At 39.7% G+C, this 13,184-nt stretch overlaps 1 protein-coding gene across 2 annotated transcripts in view; it reads right to left on the bottom strand.

The window, feature by feature from the left end:
* taldo1 (transaldolase 1) overlaps positions 1-2,601 on the bottom strand; it is an 11,412-nt gene extending 8,811 nt beyond the window's left edge. Inside the window, exon 1 of one of the 2 annotated variants that reach the window (XM_031848320.1) lies at positions 2,410-2,601. In XM_031848320.1, the coding sequence (XP_031704180.1) occupies positions 2,410-2,509 (100 nt within the window). In that variant the 5' untranslated portion in view covers positions 2,510-2,601. The remainder of the gene's footprint in view (positions 1-2,409) is intronic. The other variant, XM_031848321.1, reaches the window with a different exon arrangement.
* Positions 2,602-13,184: the final 10,583 nt, after the last annotated feature.

The following is a 13,184-nucleotide window of genomic DNA, read 5'->3' as shown; positions in this document are numbered from 1 at the left end:
AAAACAACAAAGCTAACTTAAGTGCTGCTGATTACAGCAGTATTCCCAAAACATGGGGCCTGGTCTGTCTACCACCTGGGGCATGAAAAAAACAAAACAAACGGTGTTGTAAGCATTACATAGTTTAATAACCATCCCAAATATAGTGTTGCATGGTATAAACTTTTGTTAACTATAACCAAAAAAAAAAAAAAAAAAAAAAAAAAAAAAAAAAAAAAAAAAAAAAAACACAAACTCAACAAGTACAGGAGACATCAGAGGAATGCATACCGTGTACATATTTTAAGTCAGACATGTCTATATTTTAAATTAATTTAAAAAATCATTTTATGTTACATCAATTATTCTATTAGTTTTCCCATTATTTTTGTATTATTAATATATTTTTGGACGATGTCAATGGCAGTGGAGGGTGTGAAAGAAGGTTGTACAATCGTGCGTTCATACATATTAATATGCAACTCAGACTGGAGACTCCTGATAGTATAACAGGCTAAATATTTGCAGAGACAAGTACTACAAGTTATTTTGTCGAGTTTCCTCTTAAAGAAACGCTCAGCTTCTGAGTTATTATTTTATTACCTTCATATAGACACAACTCATAACCCGAGCCAAACAGAAAGTCATATAATTCTACTGTAATGTAGCCTTTTAAAACCAGGAAACGACACCTTAGGCATGCATATGCATAACAAACCATCAATAACTGTGCAGTATTACTAAACTGGTTAGCAAGAAGACTTGCACAAACTTTTACAAGTTCCCCCCCGGTCCTTCTCCATTTACCTTTCAAGCTACTCCAGCCCCCCCCATGTGAAGAAAGAGCCGTTTCACCATGCTTTACCAAGTTCCTGCATTTCTTATGTGAAGCACAAGTGTTGCGGCTTGACTTCAACATGTCTAAACCTGCATCCAGTGAAACGTTACAACATTCATGCAACAGTCTAAAATAAAAAAAAAAATAGAGCTGGCAAATCTCGAGTAACCACTCTTCTTATCACCACCATCATCTTCATAAACTTGTCTTTTTCTAACGACGTGCTGACAGAAACATTCACAAAGCGTGAGAGATGATCTGATCATTGCTCGAGTTGTGATGCATTCAATTCAACAAGCTGCAAACTAATTATTCCCACGGTCGTTTAAAAATCGGTTGATTCATTTATTGATTAACTGCTTTTTAGTCGATAAATATGTTAGAAAAATGACCTGAAAAAAAAAGAAAAAAAAAGTGAGTCTTCAAATTGTTTTCTGTGCATTAGACTCTGTTATTGCTCATATTTGAGCTGTAATACTGAATTATTAGCTCGTCAGTTTACTACAACACACTTTGAGTTGCACAGAATTTGTAGGAAGGGTACTATAATGTGTATAGTACTTGTACAGACAAGTATTGTCCATTGAAAGTCAAGCTCTGAGAGATGAACAGCAAACACTCACTTTGGAGAAGCTAGACTGGCATTTTGTTTGAGGATTAAATTAAAGCAACGACAACAAATCAAAATAGTTATTTTTCTGTTGAGCAACTAATATTCTGCTTTTAATAACAGCATTATTAGACCGCACAAAAATTACACAGCCGATTGTGTCGGTGCCTATTCTCTGTATGCATGCCTTAAAAAAAAAGAAAAAAAAAAAAAAAAAAAAGAAAGTGTCTAAATTCCAGTAAACTCATTGTTTAATTTAACAAAAGACTTGTTTGTGCAACCTCCCCGCCCACTGTGTAACATGAGAGTCACGCCTGGAACTAACCAGTTCTGTCATGTCATTGTGAGGCTGCAGGCTGCAGGCTGAGGAACTATATCTGGTGGTTTTGCATCACATTTGTGTTACACACAGTTCCTCATTCTGACCCATTGAGAAACGCAACCTTTGACCTCTCTGTGGCGCATGAACGAGAGAAACGAGGAAGGACAGAAATAACCCTGTTGCATGTCTTCACGCAGGTTGCACAGCTTCACGCAGGTTGCACAGCAGGCTATAACTTTAAGTTTCACCTCCACGCACATGCGCAGTGCTTGCAAGTTGCAGCTCGTTGCAAGATGTCATTTTTAATAAGGCTAATGTAAACAAAAGTTTAATAGAATAAGCACAGACGTAATGTTGTTAGCTAGCATAGTTTGCTGATGTGGCTAACGTAAGTAGCTACTGATACTAAATTAATAAGTAATCGGATTATCAGATTGTCAACTTTACGTAGTTAACGTAACAAAAGTAAAACTATCGTACAAACCTCCAAGGAGTTGGTTAGCTTCACGGGTAGTTAGCTAACATTAGCATGTCGGTTTAAAATGAATGAGATTGATGCTAACGTTTCACACGGAGGTCATTCACACTAAGCGCTCAGTTAGTTAGCATACTAACCGAGCTAGCGTTAGCATGCTATTGGAAGCAGAGTGTGCGTTTTACCGTTAAAGTCTCCGGTGTCTGCCACCACCACGGTGTGCTTCTTCAGCTGGTTCAGCGCGGACTCCATCTTCCTCCGTTTGTCTGGTGACAGAGTGGACATGATGAGGACAGACAGACAGGGGACCCTTTTTATACACAGACAGCACGTGAGAGCACGCGGAATGTCAGAGAGACACGGGAGCGCGCAAAGTAGTGAGCGGGAACGCGCTACGGACAAATTAGACTTCAAGGAAGCTCGTGCAGAACAGGAAGTAGAGAAAAAACAGATATATGACTATTACAAATCTAATGTATTACAGATTTTACAGATTTAACTATGCAAGTCATAGTTATATTACATCAAGTGGTGGAGGAAGTACTGAAATATTTTACTGCGTTTAAAACTTAATTTAAGGACAAGTACACAAGTACAAGCATTACAATATCCTTAAAGTACCAAAAGTAAAAGCACTCATAAGCAGCATGGCCAAGTTCAGAATATTACAGTATTATAATTAGTGATAAGTATTTGGCTATTAATGTTGCAGCTAGTAAAGTTGGGGTCAGTTTTAATTACCTTATGTACTTCCTTTATAGTACATACATTTCTAAAACATTTATAAATTGATTATACTTTGTATTGATGATCTTAATTTTCAAAGTTACTTGTAACTAATGTTATCAAATAAATGGAGTCCAACATTCACCTCCAAAATGTAGTGGAGAAGAAATATAAAATAACTAGTATAAAGTAGGCTAGAGTAGAAGTATAAAGTAACATAAAATACAAATACTTCAAAATTACACTTAAGTAGAATAATAATAATATAACAAATGTACTTAGCTACATCTCACCACTTACGCATACCTCATATAAATATGTCTCATAAGTCAATGAAGTAATGTAGAAGATGTATCCGATGTCTAAAAGTAGTAATAACTACTCCATTACTGGTAAAAGTCCTGTATTCAAAATGTTATACGCGTATAGGAAGTTTTGTTAACCCTTATAATTAGGGATGCACAATATCTATAAATTATCGTCTGATAATGGAAAATGTATATTGTTATTTATTATTCCAATAATTAGATTATAGCGGATAAATTATCGTCCGTTAATACAAAGCCAAATTACTTTCAAATGACTGAACAAGTGCAGCATCTACACAAAGAAGACACAATTATATTTTGCATTACAAGATTTGAAGAACTTTAGATGAATATATAAACATTTGACGAGTCAGAACTATTCTTTGTTGTGTAAACAACAGGTTGTTGTTTTTAATGTTCATATATATATACTTTTCATATATATATTTATATTTGTACAGAATAGATGTTATATGCTTACCTCTGTTTTACTTTGTTGTCTATTTCTGTGTTTGTAAGTTGAAAGCAACGGAGAAACCGGAGTCAAATTCCTTGGGTCCGCATACATGGCCTATAAAGCTGATTCTGATTCTGATATAGAGAATGAAATAGTCCATCTTTGCTCTCTACTCAGCCTTTCTTACCCTCAGGTGTGCATATACAGGCTATGAGCTTCCTTTGAAAAATGCCTTGTAGGTATCGGCAGGTTGGTATCAGTCATCTTATCGGCCGAAAAAAATCCATATCCTCCATCCCTCCTCTCTGAAAATCACTGGTACACTAAAGTCTATTGAAGGAATTAAGTTGCAATCTTGAATCTTTTACTTGCTATGCAATGAGATTTAAATGACTCTGTGAATCGCAGAATACCACATGAAAAATGTAACATGTGGTACATGTAATAACACAAAGAGTACAGCCTGCTGTGTGAGTTTGGTTGCTTGATTATCTCAATAACTGTTCTGAGGCACCCGCTCCTGAAATATCTTCGTGCCCTCTGGTAACAGCTACTTGAACACGACTCTTATTAGCAATAATATGGGGACAATTTAATTTAAGAAACCATTACATTTGCTGCGATTGCCTCGCGCACCTTTCAGTTTATGTGCCTGTATTAAAAAACGAGACTTCAGCCCTCAGGCTTTAGCAGCTTAATGATGCTGTCACTTACTCCAGTACCACTCTTGGAGGCCTCATTCACTGATAATGATATTTAACAATAATTTCTCTTTTACAGTAATTACAGGGCGTTGATCATTACCTGAATGATTTCAATGAGCTTCGTACTTTTCCATGTGTGAAAACCTTCCAACAAACTATTTCCACCCCAAAAGCAAATATATAAACCTCCATCAGTGCAGTTGCAGATGCATGAACTTTGTGATCTCTTCTCTTTGTAGTTGTTGTTTATCTTCCCGGAGGGGCAGCTTTGTTATATTAAGGTTGTAGGTCTATGCTTATTCTTGTTTTTTTGTGGTCTATGACATTGTTTCCTGCATTTAAACGGACAGTTCACCCCAAAGTCAAAAATACATATTTTCCTTCAATACAGCATGATGTTCATTTAGTACATTATGGTCCATTTAGAGTCACACAGACCATAAAGCAGGGTATGCTTTAGGGCGGGGCTACACGGTGATTGACAGGTTGCTGTCTTGGAAACGCGATGACAATTACTACTCTAATGAAAGAATAATTTGCTTATACTCCACAGAGCATGTCTGTGGACGTCTACTTGTGTTTGCTACAAGCAGCTATTTGTATTCATCTGATGCTGCTTTTTAAATCGTCGTCTCAATAAGAGCCAATGGCCTGTAAATTACTTTTTGCAAACTGTCAGTGGCAGCTCCACAAAGGAGGATTGTCTTACATTAAGTGCGATAACTTTACTCACCACTGGATGTCGACCTTCTGCTGTTTTTTTCTCTCTCACATGTGCACGTGCATCCATGTTGAGAGAGAGAGAGAGAGAGAGAGAGAGAGAGAGAGAGAGAGAGAGAGTCTGTGGAGAGAAACAACTTCAGAAGTTTTGTGATACTCTGAGGGAAGAAGAGGGAGAGCCGGGAGTGAGATAAGTGAGTGGTAAGTCATTTCTCTGTATTTAAATGAGACTACATCCACTAACTCTTATTCCTGACTTCTCTTCTTCTCTTCTTCTCTTCTTCTTGTCTTTAACTCTGTATTCCAGCTCCGACACTGATGTCAGTGACCTTGTTTTAGAGATTTAACTTTGATAAATAGGTGTGCTTTTGCCGGCTGAGTTTGTCTAATTAGAATGGATAAACTACGTCCAGGTTCCATTTATCTAGCGTGAATCGGTTAGTGAATGTTTACTTAAAGGGTGGGATTACATTAATCATACTTGAGCTTGCTCTCTGTGATTTCACTCTTTTGAATGTTTCCCCCCCCCAGCTTGTTAGTTGTTGTCTATAGTTGTTTTATGTTGTGATTGTGCAAACGTGGTGATGTGGTGAGAATGAAGCTCTCTGATTGGCTGAGGAATGTTTCCCCCGGGGGCCTCGATGAAAGACAGAAATAAACTTGTGGAGAAGAACAACATTTCAGAATACCGACCATTCCTCCCGTGATTCCCTCCCATCAGTTTTCTTTTTCTTTTTTTCTGGAGTTGTTGCAGGAACTTAAGGCCTCAGTGATTTCTTGAGCCGTGGCTGGCTGGCAGAGTGCAGAGGAAATCACTGGCGTACAATGTGCCCTTGTGTTAGGTTAAAGTCTCCCACATGGAGCTGCTCCATATTACATGTGGCACATTAAACATTTATGGCAACGTCAATGTAGGCAGCATTAAAGGGGTCTACACTAAAAACTGTTCAAACTGAACATGTTCCTGTGGCCCATGTTGTTTTGTGGTGTGTATTTTTTTATTTTATTTTTAAAGGAGGAAAGTAAATCTCCCATTTGTCACAGAGAGATTTTTTGATAGATTTTACAGTTTGTGTTGATTCTCGACTGTTGAACACGGAGACATGTTTAGTGAGAGGTTTTACATTTTTATGTTCCACTGGCAGAAACCACAACAGACCAGAATGAAATGCGGCTACAAGACATTTAAATAAGGAGCAACACTTTGACTTTTTTTCTCGGCTAGAAAAACTCTCACTTCCACTGCGCTGAAGAACTTATGTCGTATAAACAAAATACATCAACGCTGAGATGCATTATGATAACGCATTAAAACGTGTTTAATGAAAGTCCTTAATGATAATGTAGATGTTGACTGTGGTGATAGTCCTCTGTATTTCAATGACAAGTGATTAAAATAGACGAGGAGACTGTAGGAAAGAATTCAATGACATCACAATTCTATGAAAAGTTATTCCTCATTTTTCCTGCCTTTTCCGACCAAAGTCCAGCAACACGTGTCAATTTATGCTCGTTATATTCATTCAGTCTCTTCAAAATAAACCTCTGTCTTCACAGGAAACTCAGTTTGGTTCAGGCAACAAAAATACTCAGTTAGGTTTAATAAAAGATGGTGAAATACTTAGTTAGGTTTAATACTGAGTTAGGTTTAATAAAAGATAGAAAAATACTGAGTTAGGTTTAATAAAAGATAGAAAAATACTCAGTTAGGTTTAATAAAAGATAGAAAAATACTTGGTTTGGTTGAGGAAAAGTTTGTCGTTTTGGGTTAAAATAACTACAGAAGTGCTGTTACTGAACTACGGCAGTTTCGTGTCAAATAAATCAACGTTGACGGGGAATAAACTGGGTGAATTATCGTTTGACCCGTCATCCCTCCTACCCGCCCTGTGTGTGCTTTTGCGGTCTTTATACTTCCTGGTTCATGATGACGTGGATTAATTGATATTGTGGCATGTCTACCAATCACAGCGCATTATTTTTCGTAGGTATAGCTACGATCGCTGGATGGGACCAGCCTGCACACATTGATGAATCAGACTATTGAAGGGCACATGTTTCCCCTCATGAATAAACCTAATGACTGCTGCCCATCAAATCTCCAGCTCTTGGTGACAGTCAGACTGCCATGACACGTTCCAGGACAGAGACAGCAAAGAGAGGGAGACAGCTTTCTACCCCCCCATGTCCTCCCTCATGTCATCAGCTCCAGCCGTACTGAAGCTGATGACTCTGCTGGCAGCTGCCCGCTGTTTACGCTCAGCCTGCAATCACTGGCCAAGACCAGACCTGCTGCTGATACACTATTTTTTTTAAATTGCCATGGCGTTTAGTGACATTCCAGCTATTTTGACGGAAGCGGTGAAAATATGTTGGAGGTGTTTTCTTTAATCGTTTGTCCAACGGGAGCTCAACTTGTGGGCTCGTCTAGGTGTGGCAACTCCCTGGATAATGGCCCTGAACACTGGCTGAAGGTGGATATAACAAGGCTGCATTGTGCTGCAGGTGTGTGTGTGTGTGAGTGTGTGTGCGCTGCTCTGCTCTAAATTCCCCCAATTTCTCCCCAGTCCTCTGTTCCTTCAGGAGCCTACTTTTCTTTTTCTTCTTTTTTCGCCAGATTGCAGCCGGTCCTCTCCCCCCTTTGTTCCCTCACTATATTTCATGCCAGCAGTTTTTAAGCCCACTTTTCTCCAGTCCTGCCAGAAGACGAAAGAGCTGAGAGGCGTACAAATATATATATATATGTTCTGTTGAAAATAAGTAACATACGCAAGGTATTTCTTTAGTTTTTGATTCTGATCTTAGAGGGAATTGCATGAGCACAGGGATGAAAAATAGACAGTATCTGAAGGGAAATCAGGAGTAAGGTAACATAAGGTGATCCAGGATGGAGGGCCGGTGCACGGTGAGAGGTAGGAATAAAGAGTGTGTTTGACAGCCAAAGTCACAGCGACAATAATTTTGCTCAACTGTACACACTTGATGTCTCACACACGGTTGCTGTTTTATTTTCCCACTTGTCCTCTCAGGATGCGAGGCAGCACCACGGCCTCTCACATTTTGAAGGGTCTGTTTTGTCCCCTCTGTTCCTTCCTCGTTGAGAGCTCTGCTGAGACGTCGCTGCCGAGTGAAAACCACAAGCCCATACAACCGCACTCGTTTCACTGCTGCCGACTCCCAGTCTCACGCCCTGTTTAACAGAAAGAAACCAACATAAGGCAGGGTTGCCCCCCCCCCCCCCGACTGTATTTCTTGATGTGTCCTCCACTACATCTCATTCTGCCCACCATAGTTTGCTCCCCCTTTCTTTATATTCTATTTAACTGTTTGTTTAGAGTGATAAAAATAGCAGCAAGCATTGACATTCTGTGTACAGATCGTTTTAACCTTCTTTGTGGTGCAGCAACTGCAGACTAAGCTTTACATGACATGTAATTTTGCATCGCATGGGGAGCAGGCGTCCCACACAGTCAAAGTATTTCCTGTACATTTCTGTTTGTATGGTTTATATCTTTGCTTCCCTTTCATCAAGCGCTTTCTCTCTCTACATGTTTCTTGATATGATGAGTCCGAAGTAAGAGCTTGACACTCATTTAAATTAGTTTCCGGCAGCCGATCGCGGCTGACCTTAATGGACTTGGTCTAACTTTATAGAGGCTGGCTCCCTGGACGCAGATCATGCTATTCCCTCAGAGGGAAAAATCAATTGTCATGACTTTAAAGTGAAGAGCTACTGTTTACAAACTTTCTGAAACCCCCATGGCGTCCTGAAGTGTGCCGCACTGAATTCAAAGTGGGAAAAAAAAGTGATTTGTTGTTAACAATCGGCACAGAATACTTTTTAATGAAAAATGTAGCACAGCTCCAATTCTTTTGTTTTTCCCCAGTTCTTTAGTTTTTATTATCCTATTCAAACAAACAGTTTGAGGGTGAAATTACAGCTTCAGCTCTTCTTAGATGCGTCTTTGTTTGGTTGTCACATCTTGATTTCTTTTCAACTGTTCAGAAAGTGTGCAGTGTTTCTCCAGCTCAACGGGGAACCTCTGTGAAAAGAGACTTCGAATAGGATTCATTCAAGCCTGTTTTTATTGGGTTTTTCTGCTCAGCCACTGAAGCATTTCTTGTACTGAATCTACTCTATTTTGTATTAAGACTGGTTCTCATGCAGTTTTTAAAATGACCCACACAATCAGTTGTAGCTTCTTATTCCAACAGTTTTCTGTCAAATATTTCTTGATCTGTCTTAGTCGTCACAAGATGAATCAGCTACTGAGAATAAAATATATCTGACAAACTCAACGGATAAATTCAATTGAAAATGTTTTTTGTGACAAAATAAATTGTCTCTCCAGTCTATCACAGACTAGTACTTTAAAGCCTCCTTCGCACATCGATCCTGATACATTACTGGGATAACATTTCACTTTTCACACATGCACTACATCGGGGAACATTTCTGCACCTTTCCACGCATGCTATAGCAATGCCGGAACAGACGGGGCAAGGCACAGTTCAGCAGATGGTGCTAATGCAACACTTAGTGATGCCAAACGCCATAAAACTCAACAGAAGAAGAAAAAGATGGGGAAAGGCTGGACGTGCTATAGCCAGTGAATAAGAAGTGGAAGTAGTCGACGAAATGTCACCCATTGGTTTGTGGACTGATGTTTTGAAGCTTTGAATTTGGCAATTTGGCTGTCGCCATCTTGTTTTTTTGCAACCAGTGAACAGAAGTGACTATATTTGAACAGCAGAGGAGTGACGTAGAGACGCCGTATACGTCTCTGGTAGAGAGACCTGTCAATCACTGTGTAGCCCCGCCCTAAAGCATCCCCTGCTTTACGGTCTGTTTGACTCTAAATGGACCATAATGTACTAAATGAACATCATGCTGTATTGAAGAAGACTTGAAACTAGAGATTGAGACCATAAACTCATGTTTACAATGTTTACTGAGGTAATAAATCAAGAGAGAAGTAGAGTCATTTTCTCATAGACTTCTATACAACCAGAGGAGTCGCCCCCTGCTGGACACTAGAGAGAATGCAAAGGAAATCAAATGATATCTTTTTGAACACACACACACAGTGGAGAGAGAAATGCCTAATCTTGCTCTTATTTGTTGTGTTCCTATGTAGGTCTGAGGTATAATTAGCATTCACAGTCTGCCTCTCCGTGCTCCACAGTGACTCGTTCTCATTGAGAAGTTCACTTCTTTACTGCCACAGCCTGCGGATTAGTTGCCATGGAGACAAAGCTGTCGAGAGTCAGCAGGAATACGTTACCGATACTTGTGTGTGCTTTCTCCGGCGGAGGATACTTGAAGGAAAAGTTTGGAGAGTTGTGTTGACGGAGGCTCGGTCGGTAGCTCTCCGTTTCTGCTCTGACTGTCCGTCCAGCTATTTGCTCTGCGCTTTGGTCGAGAATCCCACTTTTTACACCGAATGTTTGGTGATTTATTCATCAAAAGCCAAACAAAGGGCTTAAAAGCAAACTGTATAATGCTTAAAATACAGTAGTAAGAAAAGAAACCTCAGCCCTTGCATTAATAACCTGATAATTCCTTCATGAATTATTCACTAAGAGGAGCTGCATGTTTGCTTTATCTGCCCAGACAGTATTATTCACACCTTAACCTTGAATTGTTTGCATATTAGCCAGATTAATTAGCAGATTAGGATTGTATTCTCGGTTAGTACTTCAAAAGAATAGATATAGTGCTGCAAATCATATTCAGAACAAAAGGCACTGCAGCACAACCTGTCTCAGATAGAACCGCAGCCTGCATGTTTTCCCTCATAACAGGAGGATTATTAACAGACAGGAAGGTGTTTGTGTTTCGACTCCTGTGATTGGAGTTGACACAGTGGAGCCTCTCTGCTCCCAGTTGATAACGGAGGTACTGGAGGTTCTGGAGGTTCTGGAGGTACTGGAGGTTCTGGAGGTACTGGAGATACTGGAGATTCTGGAGATACTGGAGGTTCTGGAGATACTGGAGGTTCTGGAGGTACTGGAGGTTCTGGAGATACTGAAGGTACTGGAGATACTGGAGGTTCTGAAGGTACTGGAGATACTGGAGGTTCTGGAGGTACTGGAGATACTGGAGGTTCTGAAGGTACTGGAGATACTGGAGGTTCTGGAGATACTGGAGGTTCTGGAGGTACTGGAGATACTGGAGGTTCTGGAGATACTGGAGGTTCTGGAGGTTCTGAAGGTACTGGAGGTTCTGGAGATACTGGAGGTTCTGGAGGTACTGGAGATACTGGAGGTTCTGGAGATACTGGAGGTTCTGAAGGTACTGGAGTGGCAGCACGCAGTTTTGAATTTGGCCACTGGGAGCTAAACGAGCCATTTAATGTGTCTGTGGTGAAAGGACGGGGCTGGATGACTCCCCATGTGCTCATCATGTTTAGGGAGGATGGAAAATACTAACTGGCTGAAAATAGATAAATGTCTTATATGAATATAAAATGTGTGCAGCGTTTGTGGAATAAAACAGCCGGACTATCCGGCGCTCCACTCTCACCATTTGGCTCTCATTATTTTAAAATACTAACTCATCATTTTGAGATATTATGTCATTATTTTAAGATACTAACTGATTAGTTTGAGATAATAACTCATTATTTTGTAGATATTAAGCGACTAAGTAAGGAATAACCCACATAAAACATGTAATTGTCGCGTGTCGGCCACATCAAGTCTCTCGACAGCATCAGAAATATCTGCTTTTGCTGTATTTCTCCTCTAATTGACTCACTTCTGTTTGTGTTGGTACGAGTTTGAGTAACACATGCAGGATGTCTCATCGTTGTCACATCGTCTTAACACAGCAGTCATTTTCTTTTTAAAAAAGAGAACATCAGTCAAATTTGTGTTTGGAGTGTTTCAATTGATTTCCATGCACTAATAAAGCCTCCCACCACATTCACATCTCAACAGTCCTGTCTCACCACATTACGACTGCTCAGCTAACAGTCGCGTTGATAATGATGAGCTACGGAGGCGTCGCTTGAAAGAAAGACTAAAAATATCCACTTTGACCAGTTTTTCCAGGACGTAAAACCATCAAAACATAACACGTATGAATGTTTCTTGATGCAGAAGGCAGATATGAAAGCCTGTTTAATGAGCTGTTTTTTTATTGTTTTCAGCATAATCATGTTTTAGTTGAAGGAACGGCGATACAGCAGAACACATCAACCGCTCGGTGCTTTGAAGCCGTCTCCATTAAAGAGAGAATGATCCTGTTCAGTGAAACATGTAATTTACGTCCAGAAAAAAACATTTGATGATCAAACCCTTTTTCATCTCTGGGTGCAAGTTATTTACTACGCAACACTGATCGCTGTTAACCATCTGACCCATGCTGCATGGGGGCAGATCAGCTGCTCCTCCTAGGGTGGTATAGAGAGAAAAATTAAGACTTTCATTTAATAAGACTGCAGCTTCCCATCATTGTCCCTGTTATAGATACATATTATGCACTTATAGTGGAGCAAGCAGGTAGTAATGACACTCAGGAATGATCTTACTCACTGTAACATTGCAATGGGAAAAAACAATACACTAAGCGTAATTAAAAACATATTATTATTGTATAATATAAGGAATTATAGTATTTGATTATGCTAAGCTAACCGACGCCAGGCATAACGTGTTATTTTTGTGAGCTGTATTGTTCATTTTCCATTGTAATACAGCATTTTACCAAGTGATAGGTTGACTTTATTCAATATTATCATATATAATATTATTTAATATTAGCGTGCTAATGTTAGCTTTGGCATTTGGTTCAGTTAGCTACGCGACCAACTCGCTCCCAGTGAGTCAAATACTGCAGTTTGGTCGGTGCTCCTCGATGTCTGAAGACGACACGCTGAAGCCTCTTCAGCGTCTGTAGGTGGTCAAACAAACAGACCACGGTTTGTGTGCCGTGCAAAAACTTAAGGTCAACAATGAAATTTGGTAAAGCTAGTCACGCAACTCGCTTATCATCGCTAGATGCCACGTACGGCTCTGGTAGCGACCTGTCAATCACAGTA

Source organism: Anarrhichthys ocellatus, unplaced genomic scaffold (assembly GCF_004355925.1).
Source record: "Anarrhichthys ocellatus isolate YVR2014 unplaced genomic scaffold, GSC_Weel_1.0 scaffold8, whole genome shotgun sequence".
Classification (NCBI taxonomy): Eukaryota; Metazoa; Chordata; class Actinopteri; order Perciformes; family Anarhichadidae; genus Anarrhichthys; species Anarrhichthys ocellatus.
The sequence above is the reverse complement of the archived record's forward strand: the minus strand, read 5'-3'. Positions and strand labels throughout refer to the sequence as shown.